The sequence below is a fragment of the Marasmius oreades genome, chromosome 6 (genome assembly GCF_018924745.1).
Source record: "Marasmius oreades isolate 03SP1 chromosome 6, whole genome shotgun sequence".
Taxonomy (NCBI): Eukaryota; Fungi; Basidiomycota; class Agaricomycetes; order Agaricales; family Marasmiaceae; genus Marasmius; species Marasmius oreades.
In genome coordinates this window covers 1,074,412-1,093,133 of record NC_057328.1, presented here as the reverse complement: position 1 = coordinate 1,093,133, position 18,722 = coordinate 1,074,412, and the positions used below count along the sequence as shown (strand labels likewise).

Below are 18,722 nucleotides of genomic sequence, written 5' to 3'. Positions count from 1 at the left end.
TGTACACTAGTCTCGGGCCACTCACGGTAGCGGCGTCCGTTCGTCTTGGTGAACGGCCAAAGGGCTAAACAAATTTGTAAATTCCGTTACAGAGTTACTTCAAAGGTGAATACCTATGATCTGGTGTCATTATCTGATGAGCCCTAATAGCAGATCCCGCAGGCACTTCTTCGGAGGTGACTTGCGCAGAGAGAGGTCGAATTTGTGTGGGGAACCTTCAAGAAGAGTTTTTCAGTTACTTTCAGATTTTTTCTTGCATCGCTTTCAAGACATACGAGCTACTATGGCCTGCAGTGGGAGATTCCGGAGTAACATGCCGATTTCCGAAGACGTTTGGACTATCATGGACGATGGATTCGCAAATGTCGACGTTTGAACCAAGCAATTTACCTACCTTTGCGGTGTTGGTAATAAAGAATATCGAGGGGTTGTTATGTAACTGCAATATTTTCGCTATAATTGACGATGGAGCTCGCAGAACGAGGAGGAACATACCTAGTTTGCACAGGACTCTTTCGAGGAGTAGAAGGCTCCTGAGGGGCTGCCATATAAGTTCGATTTATTACGTAAGCGAACCGAACATGGGTGTCAGAGCAAACACGTGACCGTTATTCACAATCAATGTGTCAAATGGGGGCATATACGGTTATAGGGTCCGATCCGGCGACTATCTGTGTCCATACCTCCGGGCCATTTTGAGGTAACTGATTTTTTGCCCATTTCTGTCTACATTTTGGATAGGACATATAACCAGGCATACAAATCTAATAGATAGCATAAAATACTCGAAAACATGTTGTGAACAGCCTGTTGTAATCACCCTCACCATCCAGAATTCTCTTGGGCAACGCCAGCTAGATGGATTTTGGGCACTCCTGTGAGTTGGAAACGAAGGTTAGTGTGACGTTATTGTTGACTCAAACAGAGTCAAAGTCAAGGGGGCCCACTGATTAAAAAAAATGACCGGGGGTCGGTTTTCGCTGAGACCCCTTGGGGGACCCCCCTCCCTATGTAAGCTTCCCACGCACCATATATGGTAAGTACACGTGTCTCTGACCCTCCTCTTCTATTTTTTACATCACTCGCGAATGACACTACACATTTTTTTCTCACTCTCTACCCAACCATTAATGATGACAGGTTCTGGTATTGGTATTTCATTGGAGTCTATATCTTCTGAGCCTAGAATATTATATCTGTTAGCCTTTTTAAACTAAGATTTCCTGGAAATGAAATACCACAATATCACTCCAGTGATTGACTGTTCAATGAGTCTTGATGGATGATGCTTTCGAGTATGGAATAAGGTTACAAACAGTCCCAGAGAGTTGATTACAACAACCACTCTTAGATTTTATATTTATTACCCTTCAGAAACTCAGAATTGGCTCAGAATCCACAATTGGACCTTGCCAAATTGCAGATGTAGGTGGGTCTAAATTTTTTTTTTCGCCCTGCTGGCCAGACCCCCCCCCCAGGTCACGGTCAGGGAATCAAATCCGTGGGCCCCCTTGGTTTCACCTGAAATTTCGACGAAAAGTGAAATTCCCCACAAGTTCACGTATTTTTCGCTAGGTTTATTCTGCCCAGTGGATCCTCAGTCAGAGTAGGTGTTCGTGCTCAAATCCTGACGATTCACCTTTTCCCCTTAGTTCATCATCGGAGACACTTCCCAGCCGCGGTTAATCCGGATCACTCGAGACGATGCTTTTTTAAAAACCAGATAGATAGACAGATAGATTACACGGCGTGGTCCCTGAAATCGGAACTGCCGGAACTACTGACACAACCCAAGAGCAATCAGGAGCCGGTAGACTCTAAGGTGATCAGCAGCCTTGGTAAAGTACAGGGTCAGAGTGTACTAATACCTACTGTACCAGCGTCGGACAGGTCTCTGCAATCCTCTTCGACACTATCATCTCCACTCTCCATCTCATCTTTTTCGAACCACAACGCTTGAAGCTGAATGCCCGCCATCTGTTTACAAGGTCATGAAAAAATCTCGCTGTTATAGGAACCATATGCCATGGATAAATACAGTCCTTGAGAAGATGGAATGCCTGGAGCTGATCTGTCTCTGTCATGGGTAATGTTGATTGTAACGACGTCGGTAAGTTTCCGAAAAACTTGTTTCGACTGTCACTGATATGGTTATCTGCAACACAACGAATTATGACATGTTCTGGTGTTTCGTAGTGAAGACGACAAGCTCGACAGGGATATCGCTCACGATTGTCTGTAGTAGCTGGTAGTTGGCGTGGGGCCGCTTTCAAGAAGAACGGCACCATATAGTGATGTTATACGGTTCCGGTTCGAGCCGGTTCTGTACGGTCGAACCGGTTTCGACATCGGTTCTGAACCGTGAAGAACTGGAACCGGAACCGGAGTCTTGAGGATTTTGGAACCGCGGCTCGACCAGTTCGAACCAGTTCCGGACCGGTTCCAGTTGCCGTGGGCTTGAAACAAGTTTGAAAGGCCGGCGGCATGATGCCGAGCTGTACAATCCATCGGATACTCCCGATATCAACATAACTTATTACCATACAACACGCCGTCACTGGAATTCACCATATAATTGGATCAACAAGGACTGATAAGCATGTTATGGACTTGTTTGGCGGTGTATGTAGTTGATTTACTGCCAATCCGAGTGCAGTTTGTTTCGATATTCCAGTACACAACATTGTAAAAATGGTTAGATTTAATCTGTACTACTTGTATATTACTTTTTGGTATATAATTTGTGTACAAAACCTTCAATTATTTATATATATGGAACCGATAGAACCTTCGGTTCGGTTCCAGTTCGAACCGGCTCGAACCTAGAACCGCAGAGAACTGGAACCGGAACCGCCTTTCTCTCAAAAGTGGAACTCGGTCAGAGCCGGCTCGGACCGGAACCGAACCGGATAACATCACTAGCACCATATCTCCCGGTAACAGACGATTGATGGATATACGATGTTTATGGTTGCCAACTTTGGCAAGGTATTGCCGGAAAAACAAGGTACATCCTTCCCTTTGGGGTCCACTAGTTCCAAGCGATTTCGAAGGAGTGTGAGGCGAGGGAAAACATCAACGTCGTTCTGGAGCTGCCTGCATATGGACGCGCTTATCGTCCCAGTGACCCGGTACTTCCTCCAGATCTCCTTCGCAGTTCATCACCAGGCATACCCAGAGACGTCAGCTGTTCGATCTTCGTATCAATTGCGGTAGGCTTTCAAAGCCTGTTATATACTGTATATGATGTTTTTCGGAACGCTCCGGAGCTGGCTCACTGTACAGCATATAAATTATCGAAACTCGATTCGGTCAGGCTACACGGGTTGGTTCGTATCTCAGCCTAATCTCGATTCTTGCCAAAGCTTCCCGGGGCTCCTCTCTCTGACTCCAGGTCGTCAAAACTCTGAGTCGTGTAACATGGTTGAATACTCGCATCTTTCCGAGATCGACCCCGAAATTGCTCCAGTCGTCGGAGCCATTCCGCCCCTCGTACTCGACAAAAACTCGATTAATGCCGTACGACAATACCTCAATGGAGTCATCGTTCCAAAGCTACAAAGCAAGTTTGAACCCTTCCTTCCACAAAGTACGTCAACCTTCATAGATCGCACTTAACCCTCAATTGAAAGTTTTCCCCGGCGCAGGTTCTGAATACAGCGTTACCGATCATCACATTGACGTCGGTGAAGGGGCAAAGGTACTCGCAAGGTCTATAGTACCCAGTACTCGAGATGGAGAGGACAGCTTTCCGTTGTTATTCTGGATTCATGGCGGTCAGGACTCTCGAAAACTGACGACCGGTCTGTTAAATGTTCACCATTTCTTCAGGTTTTGCCATGGGCAACGTTGATATGGATGATTACCGACTCAGAATAGCAAGCGTCAAACTGAGGCTTTCTATAGTCAATTGCGAGTATCGGTACGGAACCTCGTTATCATACCACGGAACTGAATCTGTGATTAATTGTTTCCTTGGACAGTATGCCTCCGGAACATCAGTTCCCTACCGCTGTCGATGATTTGACCGCAGCTCTGAAATACGTGCGTAAACCTTTGTTGAATGTTCAATGAAGATGGTGAACTCATGAATTCCGAAAGGTTGCCTCCCATCCCGACGTTTTCTCAGCTTCTTTAAAAAAGGGATTCATTCTCGGAGGTGCATCCGGAGGCGGGAATGCAGCTGCGGTACTTTCATGGATTGCTCGAGACGATCCTTTCTTCAGCGACAAACCAGTAACTGGACAAATACTACACGTACCCGTCGTATGTCATTATCAGGCCTACCCAGAAAAGTGTGTCATTATTTTTCTTCCCTTCCACTGGCCGTGTATCTCCAAATCATTTATAGATACAGGTCGTCCCTCTTGTCTCTCGAACAGAATAAGGATGCACCGTTGTTGACGAAAGATAACATCGTTAAACTGATGGGTACGGTTTTCGCTTATTGAACGTCTTCTGCAGTAGGTGTTTGAATTTCTCATACCGCTTCCTAGAGTTCTACAATGCGCCTCCGGAGGACCCAAGGATTTCACCTCTTTTGCTATCTTCCCACAAAGGTCTTCCTCCTGCCTTCATCCAGGTTTGCGGATTAGATCCCGTGCGCGACGACGGTCTATTGTACGAGAAGGTGTTGAGAGAAGCAGGTGTTTCCACCAAACTCGAAGTGTAGGCTGTGTTCGGTTATATGGACATCATGTTTTCACGTCTCATGGAACGTTCAAACAGATACCCCGGCGCGCCTCACGGATTCGAATTGTCTTTCTTCGACGTCAAGCAGGCTGTAAAATGTCGGGACGACTTCGAGAAAGGTCTTCAATGGTTGATTGATATCGGAAGGCGGTCTTAGGCCAGTTGTACATGTAGCGAGAAGCATTTGACGCATTCCATGGTTTTGGATGGCTTATGAACGCGTTGAACGAATTAACAGATCAGTCACAGTCAGTACATGCCAATTCTGCGACTTTTCCTTGACCATGCCCATCATACAACAATGACCTTGCCTTTCCACTCCGTGACCACAAGTCCTCCTTCTATCAATGTCTTCAGCTGAGTAGCGGCCGCTGCATCCTCGAATCCAAACCCGTCCGCCCGTGAATGGTTAATGGAAAGACCTGAGGCATGGCACACTCCCTGCGGGAAGCAACCATGCTCACCAGAACCTGGTCTGACCAATTCCTGGTTCCATCCATGGTGAGTTGCGACAAATGAGGAAGGAAGCTTCGATTATCATTCCAGTCCTGCGGTCTAGCGATGGCAAACTTGCAAAGCTACGTAGAGTCTGTTATTGCTTGACTTCTAGTATTTTGACCAGATCCTCCGTGGCATTTGACATCCAGACGTCCTTCAGACGACAGTCAAAGCGTTGGAGGAATTGGAGAAGTACTGGTGAGGAGTCTAAATGGTAGACGAGTTCATGAATCAGTTAACTAGTCGCGGATGTGTTCGAGCAGTCAAGAAACTAGATAGATAGCCAGTAAAACTACTTGATGTACATCTTCGGAACTACGGTTCATTGTCTGTGTGCTTCAATCTTCCTGAATCGCGAACTCAACAAGACCAGTATCCCCAAAGTCCCAGACCTTCACGATCTTAAGACCCGCTTGTTTTCCAAGCCTCGCAAAATCTTCCTGGTACCGTTCTTGGCTATTTAACATGACCATCATATCGAGGTCAAGGTTGTAAGCGTTGATTCGGCCTTCCCCGTAGTTCGGCAATAAGGGTTCTGGAGCGATCTTCACTCCGGCATCGATACCCTCTGAAGTTGTGTGTTGAAGAACGTACTCCTCTGTACCACGCAATGATAATACGTCAAAAAAAAGAACCGAACCCGACAGGGTGACCTCAGTGACTCACGAACGAGAACGCGACTCCCGGGCTTCATTACTGCACGAACCTTTGAGAGGATTTGAATGCTTTCTTTGTCCGGCCAGTCGTGACTGTGGAGGAAACCGTCGTCAAAAAAAAAGAGGTTTGAGTACTAACACGTCACTGACATTACATTCTTGAGCTGCAACATCTCAATTAGTACATGTATCTGAGAGGTGAAAACAATCGAGCTGCTCACGTAGTAAATATCGCAAGCCGGCATAGGGGTCTCTTTGAAAAAGTCGACTGCTTTGAATTCAATCTTACGGTCCTGGAGTGCCTGAGGAGCCTGCGCCGGCCAAGTCTCAATCTCTGCTCGAGAAATCACCTGCGGGAGGTCTTGGAGGATATAATGGAGGTGTGGGTGCGCTTTGTACAGTTCCATCGTGAGTGCACCGACTCCTCCGCCCAGATCATTGACGATGCTCCCTGGAGGTAACTCAGCCCAAGGATATTCTGCTCAGCGACAGGTGAGGACCATCTCGATGAACCATTGTTAACTGCACCCACCGTGTACGACAGATAAGGCTGCAATTCCTTGACCCCAGCCTTGCATGGCGCGACCAAATCGAGCGCCTTGCGCACCTCCGACGTCTGTATTCTGTCACCTCCATCAGTAACAATCACAATGTGATGATGATAACAGAATCTTACGACGCCCTCGTAATAATCAAACAGAGTGCCGGTATATCCGGCGGACTACAATAGAACGGGCCATGAGCAACAGTAACTGTACGAGCTGCGGAAGACAGACCTTGTTGAAAGGAGTTTTGTCCGGGGAATAGGAAGGTCCCATATCAGGATCGGTCAGGGTTTCTGCGAGCATTGTAGCCGATTTCGCGACTTCGTCGGTACTGTGTGATAGAGCTGAGCATGATAAACGGACAGTATTTCGACCGTATACTTACATATGCATAGCTAAATCCGAAAGCCCATTGGTGCTCAATAACTGAATGCTTAGGCGATTGTTGACGAAGACGTCAGGTTTGACTGATCCGATGTTAGCCCTAGGTCACAAAGGATAATATAGTACCCGTTACCTTCACGAAAACAGTGTTTCGTGGCAAGGAGACGCATGATTCGTGCAAGCTTTCCTTGGTCCACGTTGACTTTCCGCGCTATCTCGGAGACATGAAGGCCTTGAGGCTCGTCAAGAAGAAGATCAGGAACCTTGAGTATGGCGACAGCTCGGATGCAAGCAGGTTCAAAGTACTGCAACTTGCGCGTTGAGAGCGGAGTGATGTTGAATGAAGGGTGACGTTGTACTCACGGCGAAGATTTTCTGTCAAATGATCAATCAAGATGTTGCACGCAGCAGAAAAGGATGCTCACATTGAGTATTGTGTGGCTTGGACGAGCAACACTTGCGACTAGCTGGGCACAAGCACCTTCTACGATGCGAATGGCCTCGCGTACTTCGGGTGTTGAAAGCGCGTCGTCCTCAGTGCTCGTTCTGTCGAGGGAGACATCAGCTGAAGTACGGGCCTCGATGACCTTGGTAGCGTTGTTGATGAGAGCGACGAGTTGGGAGAGTTGAGACATGGGCTTCAAGTAAGCTGATGTTTTGTGTGAAAAATTGTGCCAATAACTCGCACTTATGTAGCAAGATTTGTGGTGCTGTACAAGCCAATTCGGCGCTAGAGTTTTGTTAGCAATCGAACCACGTTCATAAATCATAGCACACCTGTGTTCTTGTTGATCTGAGCTGAAATTCATGGGAATCCAGACCATCAGATCGCAAAAAGATAGCTTGCACAAAATCAAAATCAAACGAACAGCATTCATACTGTCAACGTGAGTGATTGCCTGTGCTTGATCGTGGGGAAAGCGTCGAGGAATAGTCAGAAATAGCCTCATTTGCCGGATGGAACCGGATCTAAAGCATTTCCCACACGGATCCGAAGCTTCCACTTGATAGATACAGCGATCGACGGGTTATTGTACATCATGATCCAACAAATTGCATTCACCCCGAAAATAGAAATGGTAAGAATTACATACGAATTCACAAGGAAACTTAAAACCGTCTCCCCTCGGGCAATACCTGCATCTCGAGCGCATCGTGGCGGTTCACCCCTACAAGCGTTCCACCATTAGTTGCCAGAGAGGAACTCGGGGAAATGTCCTCCTTCCAGGTCCTGAACTCCTCCCCTAGATTTCCTATGGTTCTTGACATGATGTCGGCTGGCGGCTGACCAAAAGCAAGATTCGGGAGCGACCTTGGTTGCTCCCCGGGTCCCACACCATCAACCAAGCTCTCCCCTACACCTCGGAGATTCAAAACAAGTCGTGATATCATGACGGAGGTGATCATTTGGCTGAACGATGCACCGATCGCTTTAAGGTCCGCCACAGCTGTCTTATTTCTGTTATTAGATCTGGACTCGGACTCGCACGCGGTGGAACCCATGTCCATACCTGGTATATTATGACATTGACCATGTTGGCCGTGAAAATGACAGCGAAGTATAGGATACCGTCGCGGGCGAACTGAGTTATCAACCTTAATTCGAATTATCAGGAACGAAAGATCGAGAAATGCATGAGTAAAAAGCTCACGGAGTGGTTGAACTTGAGTCCCTGATGAATTTCATGGTCCGATATAGGGTGAGACTGAAGATGATGAAATCTGTTGCGGCGGGGGCATACCAAACTCCCGCTGAGGACATTCATTAAAACGTTGAAGTACAAGCATTCATCCAAATCTCTCACGAAATATAGGTTTATCGGGTGGACCGGTAAATATGCAACCTGACAGAGGTTCAGTATGTTGACTGAATTAACGAACCAGCGGCCACGTACCGATAAGTCCGGGAGGCAGGGGGGCACCTAAGCGACTCTTAATTTGACTGCATCTCAGAGTAAGCGAAATTTAAATGACATACGCAGCCCAAAAGAAAGCCCGTAAGACGATATGATGATCTGGACAGCCAAGACCACCATAAGGAAGCCAAGGATCCAGTAGTTGCGGCCATATAATGCGAAAACACGAAGTATCATGACAACTGAAATCGAGTGAGGGATGCGACCTGGGTCAAAAATCCAGTGACGTACGTTCGCAAACTGCGACGAGACCAACTGTAGTGTAGCCTTCGAACGAAACAATCCGATTGCAACTAGAGACCATGAGCTTGTTGTTCTCAGAGGGATAGGAGATGCATCGTACAACTAGAACGTTGAACAGTCAGAAATGAAAGAAATCGATGAAATTTGTAGCACTCACGTTTACCGACCACCCGGGGTTGTTGAACGCTGGTCGAGCGTCAGGACTGTCTGCATTAAATACCCAAAAAAAAACAGGCTTACCATCGATGATGAATGCAAATTGTAACGGTGTAAGGTATCGATTGAGAAGAAACAGTATACTTGCGCCACTAATATCGCGCTTCCAGACTCGTTCGACCTGATGGAAAGTGATTCGGTAAGTATCTGTAGTGAGAGTATATGAAGAACGATTGCCAACCTCTTCACCGAAGGTGATGCCTGCCACGACTCGCCCTGTCAGAGTGGTTCCCCCTTCAAAGGTACTGGAAGACACTTACAATGATCATACAATAACATGACATAACCCGCAATCTGGAAGTATTTTCCGGCTTGCCTAGAGGGCTATCAGGTTGGGGATGACATCCCTGAATCGAAGTAGGGGAACGCACAGATGTAAAATTGCGGTAGCCACTTCGGCTGGAGTTGGAGCAGACATAGTTAGTGTAAATTTTGCTCGCAGTATTGAATCGCTGTACTTCCCGGAGTGTTATAAGTACCGTCCATGGAACACGAATGATGGGATCATATTGCTAAAACACATTAGTATGCCGTTGGATGATGGATTGATGTCACGAGCCCGTATAGGTGGCAGTTCTGCTGGTTGATGCGATTTCACCACGCAACTCTCCTTCCCGTAAATTTCTTTAGGCTGAAAGTGGGCCGGGGCATGGTACGAGTTCAAAATTTAGTCAGCGAAGTCTGGGAACAAGTAGTAGTGAGCGAAAGAAAGAGAGAAGCAAGAGAAAGGAGTCGATATCTCAGTGGGGAGCTATAAAAAAACGGAAGGAAATGCTGTATCAAGAGGTAGAAGCCGCAACCCCCTGGTCCCTGGAGGCCTCGAGGAAGAAAAAACTACCATTGTCCAATAGCCAATGGCTATGTATGCCTTGCCTATCACTGTCATTTGCCATGTCCATCATGGTCTTGTCTGTATTATTATTAGGTGCCGGAGTTTGTATTTCGTACCGCCATTTATTCGGCGTTACCATTTCAATTTGCAATTGCGTCCACTCTAGGCGCTTGAGCCATCTCTGCACGACAGTGCGACCCTGCCCGGGATCAAGGCAGAATCGTCTACCAGCGAGAAGAAGACTAATGACGTCACTATATTTGATTATAGACAGGTCACTGAGTCGTTGAACTGTTCTTTCTAGATCTTCTGACACTATCGTTCTTGACGGCGTTGTGTTACACTGTTCGAAACGTTGGTGATGGCACAACCGTTCCCGTCGCATCAATATGGGCTACACGGCGACGCCTAACGGTGGCGAAAAAGAATTGGAAAAAGAATATTGAAAGGCAGTGCTACGGATGAATATCAAATGATCGCCCAAACGTTCGTAAAAATGATCGCTTTGATACATGTGCATCGCGGTAGGTAGTGTGCTTTCGGTTGATCGGTGGGATTGAAATAAGGTTTGATTATTACGACAGGCTGCAAATGTCGACGACTTTGAATGAACTTTAATGGTTACTTGATCCTGAAAGGCGGTCTTAAGCCAGCTGCATACGTAGCGAGGAACGTTTGACGCGCTCCATAGTTTTTGGATGGATTTTGAATGTGTTCAATGAATTATAGTCACAGTTGGCACAGGCCCTTAGATTTGCGCCTTTTCCTTGACCATACCCATCATATAATGATGGCCTTGCCGTTCCAATCCGTGACAACGAGTCCTCCCTCTATCAATGTCCTCAGCTGGGCAGCGGCCGCTGCATCTTCGAATCCAATTCCGTCCCCTAAATGGTTAATGTAAAGATACTTGAGGCGTGACACACTCCCTGCAGGTGAACGGTGGTCGATGTCCCTACGGGAAGCAAGCATACTCACCAGACCGTGGTCTGACCAATTCTTGACCGAACTATCTATGTTGAGCTGCCATAAATGAGGAAGGATGTCTCGCGTGTTCGCACCCGATGTGTCAAGTCGTAGGGCGCCCAGCACTGTGTCGGAGAAGGTGTGCTGTAGTGGATCCTGCGGACCAACCATGGTGAAGGTGCGTAAAGTCTGTAATTGTTTGACTTCTAGTATTTTGACTAGATCGTCCGTGTCATTTGACATCCAGAGGTCGTTCAGACAACAGTCAGAGCGATGGAGGAATTGGAGAAGCGCTGGTGAGGACTCCCACAAAACGGGGATGATCCGTAGTATTCGCAATGAGGGAAGAGTTATGGATTGAAACAGGTTCATGAATGAGGAAGTACATGTCGATACCACATCAAGGGAGTGAAGGCGCGTCAGCCGCACCGGGGGAGCACAGGGAAGCGCGAAGCGGAAGTGCCGTAGAAAACATTCCTCAACATTGACCAAAGAGGGCAATATCATTTGCATATTGGACCAAGGTTGATTATTCGAGTTACCTTTGATAAACAAGCGGGTTATTTGACTCCAGGGGATCTGGGTGCTGAGTCGAGGAGTAACATTGGAATCGCCTGAGAGGATGAGATTGTGCAAAGCGGGTGCATCGTGAAAAATAGAGAATATGGGGTCGTTTTTGCTCTGGTTCAACCATGCCTCTGTTTCGAAATGCAGATGAAGATCCGATAGGTTTGGAAATGCTCCACTGAAGGGTGTAAGCAGCCTGAGTCCCTGTATTCCAGCACGGATCGCGGCATTCTTCCAGTGGAACGACCTCGAACATAGGATAGAAACAGCCGCTCTATCGCAAGAAGTTTGATTCCACAACACGGTCAATGGTCGGTCTTGAGCTCGCTGTAAAGTCAGCGACAAGCGCCGCTCAACGTAAGGATTGAGAATGGGCGCAATGGGTTCTCTCCTCCAATTGATATCGATCGTTGTCCAGAGGTGAGGTAGGGAGAGGGCCAGCTTCCTCCATCGACGAGAAACCTGACCCAATACCTAAGGTGACTTCTTGGTGTCTAGGGTTGATCCCATGAGTTTTCGAATATCGACTTCTTCGTCCACGCACAGGCCAAATATAATCGCCAAGACTTCATTGGGGAGACAGCGACAAGGGTGTAGCACCGTTTTATACACATCAAACTTACTCCCTAACTGCTCTCTTTTGAGTACCTCCATGTTGGCCCTCAATAAATTCATCTGAAAGTCGAGAGATGTGATGGCCCGAGACAAATCGTCATATTTTTTGCGAAGGACGCCGCCTTCAGTTGCTGAAGGCGGATTGTTAGAGCTTGAAAGGGGTTCGAGTATGCTAACCGACCCAACAAGGTCATTTGGGGAGGCATCGCCTGCGTAGCCGCACCTTGTACAAGCGTTGAGTACATTTTCATTCGTTTCAGTCGTATCCTAGATTGAGGAGCGATTCGTCGATGTTTAAGAATTGACTTATCGAAACACACCATTTTGGACCCAGAAATGATGATGTTTCTTTCGGTATGGTACCTAAGCTTGTAGCTTCAAGTTGCGTAGATGTAATGGTGGGAGGGGACGCGACAGGGTCAGGACTTGGACGCGTCGCGTGTTTGTGTATATATGTTGGTCCTTGCAGAAACATACAAGGTGGTGGTCTCGGGATGGTCAAAGGAAAAGGCTGAAACACAATACGGACACTGTATAAATATACAGTATAATACAACAAGACAATTACCACAATAATATACAAGATTAATCATTACAAGACTAACTTCAACTTACAACTTCCTTGTCGCTGGTATTACAGGCCTCCAACTAGAGTAAAATTCATCAGGATTCCAATCCTGCGAATCTTCAAAATCAAATCTACCGCTCGTGCTCACTTCGCCATGAGCTCCACGAGATATGTTGAGATATTTACAACCCCTATCCTCCAATCCCATTTTTTCAAGGGTGGGGCAGAAAGATGCGAACGGAAGCGCGAGGCTTGACGCATCCTTGAAGTATTCGTACCCCCGAGGCATTCTGTCCCACAATAAGCTGTCTGCGTCACCAGACTCGGAACCTGCCTCTTTCAACGCGTCTGCCTCCAGATAAAGCAAATCGGAGGGTGTAGTGTCGAAAAGAGGAACACGGAAGTTCCAGCCAAAATATTTCAGCTTCCGAAAGCCTTGCGTTCGAGATGCATATTCTTCGCTTTGATAAGGCCAGGTAGCTAGTTTGTTTTGTATCTGCCGTTGGTTCTCCCGTCGAATGAGAGTGAGTCCGATAAGAACTGGGAAAAGTTGCGCCAGCCACTCGATCAATGTGAGGGAACCCTCCTTGATGCCTTCGAGTGCGAGAACCTCTAAGGGTGCTGAGTGAAGGGAATCGAGAAGGGGAATAGCTAAATCGTCTGGAAGCGGAAGGTCCGTTCGCAACTGGAAGTGCGTCACCACATATTACGGGGGATGTTGTGGACAGTGAGTTCGGCCAGTCTATTGTAACTCCGCCCGCATGCGACTAAAAGGACCCTCAGTTACTCACAACAAAGGCTTTGCCCTCCACTATAATGTCAATTCCGAGGGGACGGCGGCACTACCTGCAACGCAGACCGCTCCTAACCCAAAGTTCTGGGAGCTGAAGTATAAGAAAGGTAAAGGATTCGTTCTGGTCGAGGACAATGGCGAGGAAACTGTGCATGACACTGAATGAGTTGCGGAAGGAAGGGAGCTTTTAGTATCTGTGGACATTCTGAGGTGCTCAGACTTACAATCATCGTCCGGCACTGTAGTATGGCACGTTGTATTCATAGCCAAGGAAAATGTTTAAGGCTCCATCTCGTCCAGAGGTAATCGTGTCGAAAAAAACAAACGACTAGAATCATAATGAGGTGTCGAGCATAGAACGTGACGAAATCTAAAATGAGGCATTTGCTCAGTCACTGTTTCTGACAAAGATTCTAAGATGAAAAATCGTGGCCATATTCCTCTGTGCAGCACATCTGGAGATCAGGGACCTTTTGAGGTCAGCCTAACCTGCTCCCCTGAAGTTAGCTCATGTTGATTGCAGAAGAGGGGGCAGTCCCAACTTACATTTGAAGATCTGATGATGGTAACTCTAGTGATATAACTATAACGGTTGAAACCTCAGAAAGTGAACCAGGGATGCCGAATGAGGTCTTGCATACAAATCCTCTCCTCTGGTCTATATATCTCAACATCTTCTCCAAAAGGTCCCCCAGTAGTTCAACTTCTTCCTCCGGTAGTCGAACCCCAAGCTCCTCGAGCATCGGACCTTCATATTCAGACGGCGGGTCATGCTGTTTACCTATCTCGCACAACTTGTCCCTAATGGAGCTTCTGTAAGCTTTCAGGAGCACACCAGCGCCCTCTTGACCCTGTTCACTCTTTGGCTGTCCATTCTCCTCGAACCAAAGCGTGCGCTCCGTAAAAGAATCCCACCAGGGGTCGGGTAGTCGTCCTAGGGTCTCGACCGTCTGTTTGAGAATGTCAACGTCACTCCCCAGGAAACATTCGAAGAGGGCGAATCCTGCACGGATTTCGAAAATGGCACACCCGAGCGCCCAAACATCTGCCTCTAAGCCCGCCCACTTTTCAAAGCGTGCTTCTGGTGACAGGTAATTCAACGTCGTTGCTGGTACATAGGACGGCGGGAGAGAGGCAACCAGGTAAGACTGGCCAAAGTCACTGACGATAGTGCTCTCTTGGAGGAGGGATGCATGCGACATCTTGGAATTCTGGATGGGTTCGACGAGCATAGCTGGCGCGTGAGGGCTGGGGGGTTTTCCGTCACGAGTTCTAACATGCTCCGGCTCGGGATCGCCCAGATGGGTGTATACTTCCTCGTCTGACCATTCAGTGACGTGGGGTGACACGCGAAATAAGATGTTTGATGTGGTCAGGTCTGTATGGGATGATTATTTGTTGGGTGGTCAATACGAGGAGAAGACCGTTCACCTCCGTGAACGACACCCGCACAGTGCATGCGGTGCATCGTTGTCGCTGTTTCTTTTGAAACTTTCCTAGCCAGGTCTGCACGTAATCGTCGACTACCAGCAACTCGGCCAGGAGAATCAGACATGGCAAGAATGCTCGGGCCCGCAAGAGGGGACACAAGGAATAAGTGAGAACCATTCGGCCCATGTACAAAGAAATGGTGATAGACAGTCTGGAAGTCGACAGACTCGGAGGACGGGAGAGCGGCTCTGAGTTTTTGGGGGATGGTCAGCTCGGGAATTTGGCTCGGGGCGTTGGATGAGGAAATATCAGCGCGCATGGCCTTAAGTGTGACCAGTTTGTCCCGCTCCTGTTGGTCGCGTGCTAGCCAAACAGTGGAAGAGCCTCCAAATCCGAGTTTGTGAAGGACTCTGAAACGACCCAGGTCAAAGGTGTCACCTATGGATATTGGGTGGTACCCGCCGGGTTCGTAGTCCTCGATATTTTCGATTTCATCAAGCCGCGAAGGGATGAAACGAGGGGCCGTCATGGTGGAAGTGCGACGTAGTACCACTACCAGAGTGCAGCGCAGAGGGGTATGACGCCCAAGTCGCAAGAAAACAAGCATTCGAGAGTTGCTGAGTCAACAACGGTCGCACACGTTGTAAGTATCACGGTCACATGATGAGAAAGAACCATTCACTGCATTGATAGCCTGGCTAGCCGATCTGTACTGAGCAAAGAAGATACGCACTCCAGATCTGCTCCTTCCCTTCCAAGTTCCAAGCCTTCTACCCACGCACAAAAAAGGTTTTCTTCGCCCAGTCCACTTGTTAGAACAGTCAAATCGAGATTCTCTGATTCAATCACTCCTAAAGCAAACTAAATCACTATGAAGAGATTGTACTTAAGTTCAGTCTATTCCTGAGCTGTAACCACGGGATACTTGCAGTATTATGACAGATGCTGCTGTGAGATTGATTCCCATCCATACCAACCATTCAATGTTATAAAGTTGAATAGAAAACCTCGTCGATGCGATCGGCTCCTCACCTCCATGGTAGATTAATAAAAAGGCAGATATAGATTCATCCTCCGTGAACTCATCTACCAATGATTCTTGGACATCCACAGCATCAGGTATTTGATGCTCCGCTCCCTGAAGATAAGCTCCAGGACATTGAATACTTGCGTGAACTAAGGGAACGCGCGCACGCCGAGAAAGAAGGGTACAAACCTGTTCAACTTGAAGCTACAAAAATGCTCCAGCTCTGCGTCTGTCATTACTGTCGTATCCTCCTTGACGATCTCAAACAATGCACCGCGCTTCTCAAAATCCGGTTCTTTTAAAAGTTGTTGGGTAATAGAGGTAAAAAACGTCATCCGCAAAGAGGGAACGAAACAGTATCGATGAAGCAGTTTGTTGAAAACAGCGCGAATAGCCCTGAGGCTTCTTTTCCTTTGAGGGCAAGAAGGTTCGCAGGCTCAGGGCACCGTCCTCAGCTACGTTGCATGATGAACTGTCTCTCTCGGTAGAGGTGGGACCCCACCTTAATATGGAAGAACGTAGCTTGGATCCTATCCGTTCACAGTCTTCGAGGCCACTGTCCACGATATAGTATCCATAGAAAATGTCGACGCAGTCCTCGGACATGCGGGACTGATACTACCAGCAGGACCAGCTTTCTTCTTTGCACGAGTTTTTCGTTGGATCTTCCACCATATCAAAAGGGGATTTGATGATGGCCTCAGCTTGTTCTAGTCTATAACCCGGAAACGGGTGAATGTATATATCGGGGGTGTCACGAAAGTACCACACCTGTGAGCTCCAGTGCTTCGGGTGTGTTGGTGTTGAAGATCATCAATGCCTGCCATTCAACAGTGTTCTTAGTGCACTTGCGTGGGCGTTCGTCCTCGACTCAGTGTTCCCCGACTCTGAGTCCAATATCATCATCTTTATATATTTTCTAGGTCGGGAGTCACAGAAGCTGGTGATGCATCTCGGTCTGTAATGTCAATATTGGGTGGTGAGGCAGTAGCAGTATTATCCTGGGTACTGGTGGTCGACAGATCCAATCTTTTAGAGTATCATGGACTTCTTCCCTTTTTCCTTCACCGCCAATCGTCGGTGCTTCGGCAGGATGGGTGATCTTGAGCGTAAAGCACCGAGGGTCAGAGAGTGGATCTGGTTGGGTTGTTTTCTCCGCTTTTGTTCCATCTCTGATTATTCGTGGCGTTGAAGGGCCTGCGATTTCGGGTAAAGACTCATTTGCTGGTCGTGGTCGGTGGTTGAGTAAGGTCCGCGGTAAACTCCACATCATGTGGTCACCTAAGTAATATTACCCCATAATTTATGTAAATACGTAAGTCACTAAACGCGGACCCACACACACCCACAGTTGCATGTCCTTCGATATCTCACCTACCGCTATGTTTTCGCTCCAACCGCAATACGTCTCAAATATCTCATGCTTTAGATTTGCTTCAGGACTTCGATTTTTCACTTGTCATATCGCCAGATGATGACTACAGGCTACAGCTCTGCATCTATGAAATGGAGTATAAGTGAGCATCGGCATGTAGTCCAATCGGAGCCATCGTGAGAAGGTATATGCAGCCTGATGAGGTGCCCCACGAAATTACCGACAAACGGCGACTTGTTCAAACATCCGTCACGCGGTTCTGAAAGAACTGCTGGGCAGCTACCAACGTCGATTTCCTTAAAATTTTCAACCCTTCCATGTAGCCGCGACTAACATCCATCACGGCAATCCTCCTCCGCCCACAACATTTGTAGCCCAAAGAAGTGATACAAGGTCTCGAGACTAGTTGTGCTAAACTTGATACTGGTCTGTTGATTGCAGTCGCTGAGCTTGACCTATCGGCGAGTCTTGCTTCATGGTAAAGGTCGTTGATCATTTGAAAAACGGGATGGGTTGGGAGCAATCCTTATGGCTTAGTTCGTCGCTCGAAATTCAAGCAACTACAGGCTCAGATTTGCAAAACCCCTACCACTCGTCCGACGACGCGCGTACAGATGGCTTGATCCTGAGGCCCAAGCAGGTAGTGGAGGAACGCGATTCGTGTGCGTGTACGTGCTGAGGAAACAGGACCTGAACCTGAACAGACGCGTAAAGTACGATCGAGGGGGCAATTCTTGATGCAGCATGCGATTGGGAACGAGGTTAAATGAAGACTTCGTAATAGGTGTAGCTTACTGTGGCTGCGACTCATCGCGGTGTGTTCCCAGAACGCTGGTTGTTTTCTCGAAGCACTTTTCCCGCCTGAGGACGTTGATATATTGTGCCTTATGAATACCTGGTTTGGCGTTTTCTGCACCCGCACTAATTTAATTTCTTCACGTCCATATAATTGTAGCCGGAAACCTGGTAATTGATTTGCATAACGGTTTTCATTTCGTCCACAAAGAAAGAGAAAGAAAGAGAGATTCACCTCCGTGTCCGCGGGTCCCAATTAAACAGTTACGCTGAACATTTCACTATCGATACCGATGCGGTAGTAATGAATACAATTCGTCTTGTTTTCATAGGTCGCCCATAACCATGGTGGCCTTCGCTATTTATAACCTGAGCGTTCCCAATCCCAATAACGAGACACAGTGAAAACAGAAAAACTTGTCTCTTGCCCGAGTGATTGCCAGCGGCCTCGTAACCGTACAACAGTTTGTAATTGACTCGTCGCAGGGTTCCAAGCCCAACCTCCCCACTGTGTTACCATTTGACCGTCTATCACCATATGGCCAATTGGAGCGACCCTGGGGTAATAGTAGACACGGAATATAATGGATGGGAATGTAAGCC

The 18,722-nt window shown here is 47.5% G+C and overlaps 7 protein-coding genes across 8 annotated transcripts; 1 reads left to right on the top strand and 6 right to left on the bottom strand.

The window, feature by feature from the left end:
- Positions 1-1,868: 1,868 nt before the first annotated feature.
- Positions 1,869-2,288, bottom strand: E1B28_009750 (uncharacterized protein; the record flags this gene model as incomplete). Its single annotated transcript, XM_043154662.1, has 1 exon — positions 1,869-2,288. The coding sequence occupies one exon, from the start codon at positions 2,286-2,288 to the stop codon at positions 1,869-1,871; it is 420 nt and encodes a 139-aa protein (XP_043007119.1).
- Positions 2,289-2,932: 644 nt separating this feature from the next.
- On the top strand, positions 2,933-5,205 carry E1B28_009749 (uncharacterized protein). Its single transcript, XM_043154661.1, has 8 exons — positions 2,933-3,589; positions 3,648-3,776; positions 3,832-3,922; positions 3,984-4,044; positions 4,102-4,295; positions 4,352-4,431; positions 4,497-4,668; positions 4,729-5,205. Exons 1-8 carry the CDS (start codon positions 3,244-3,246, stop codon positions 4,847-4,849), a joined length of 1,194 nt encoding a protein of 397 aa, XP_043007118.1. The 5' UTR covers positions 2,933-3,243; the 3' UTR covers positions 4,850-5,205.
- A 145-nt stretch (positions 5,206-5,350) lies between these two features.
- E1B28_009748 (uncharacterized protein) lies at positions 5,351-7,701 on the bottom strand. Its single transcript, XM_043154660.1, has 12 exons — positions 7,553-7,701; positions 7,201-7,505; positions 7,139-7,150; positions 6,909-7,080; positions 6,777-6,858; positions 6,623-6,722; positions 6,523-6,567; positions 6,379-6,469; positions 6,068-6,324; positions 5,997-6,010; positions 5,857-5,939; positions 5,351-5,788 (listed from the first exon to the last, which is right to left on the bottom strand). Exons 2-12 carry the CDS (start codon positions 7,408-7,410, stop codon positions 5,529-5,531), a joined length of 1,326 nt encoding a protein of 441 aa, XP_043007117.1. The 5' UTR covers positions 7,411-7,505; positions 7,553-7,701; the 3' UTR covers positions 5,351-5,528.
- Positions 7,702-7,885: 184 nt separating this feature from the next.
- On the bottom strand, positions 7,886-9,568 carry E1B28_009747 (uncharacterized protein; the record flags this gene model as incomplete). Its single annotated transcript, XM_043154659.1, has 12 exons — positions 7,886-8,227; positions 8,287-8,371; positions 8,428-8,527; positions 8,581-8,619; positions 8,671-8,697; positions 8,754-8,873; positions 8,923-8,984; positions 9,102-9,120; positions 9,175-9,271; positions 9,332-9,351; positions 9,411-9,466; positions 9,522-9,568. 12 exons carry the CDS (start codon positions 9,566-9,568, stop codon positions 7,886-7,888), a joined length of 1,014 nt encoding a protein of 337 aa, XP_043007116.1.
- A 1,194-nt stretch (positions 9,569-10,762) lies between these two features.
- On the bottom strand, positions 10,763-11,119 carry E1B28_009746 (uncharacterized protein; the record flags this gene model as incomplete). The annotated part of the gene is made up of 1 exon (XM_043154658.1): positions 10,763-11,119. The coding sequence occupies one exon, from the start codon at positions 11,117-11,119 to the stop codon at positions 10,763-10,765; it is 357 nt and encodes a 118-aa protein (XP_043007115.1).
- An 870-nt stretch (positions 11,120-11,989) lies between these two features.
- E1B28_009745 (uncharacterized protein) lies at positions 11,990-12,453 on the bottom strand (the record flags this gene model as incomplete). The annotated part of the gene is made up of 2 exons (XM_043154657.1): positions 11,990-12,261; positions 12,312-12,453. The coding sequence occupies 2 exons, from the start codon at positions 12,451-12,453 to the stop codon at positions 11,990-11,992; spliced, it is 414 nt and encodes a 137-aa protein (XP_043007114.1).
- A 176-nt stretch (positions 12,454-12,629) lies between these two features.
- Positions 12,630-15,527, bottom strand: E1B28_009744 (uncharacterized protein). Of its 2 annotated transcripts, XM_043160767.1 has the most exons (5): positions 14,923-15,527; positions 14,133-14,869; positions 14,038-14,074; positions 13,716-13,980; positions 12,630-13,649 (listed from the first exon to the last, which is right to left on the bottom strand). In XM_043160767.1, exons 1-3 carry the CDS (start codon positions 15,449-15,451, stop codon positions 14,063-14,065), a joined length of 1,278 nt encoding a protein of 425 aa, XP_043007113.1. In that variant the 5' UTR covers positions 15,452-15,527; the 3' UTR covers positions 12,630-13,649; positions 13,716-13,980; positions 14,038-14,062. The 2 variants fall into 2 exon arrangements, with proteins under 2 accessions (XP_043007113.1, XP_043007112.1); XM_043160766.1 differs by having other exon boundaries at positions 14,038-14,869.
- Positions 15,528-18,722: the final 3,195 nt, after the last annotated feature.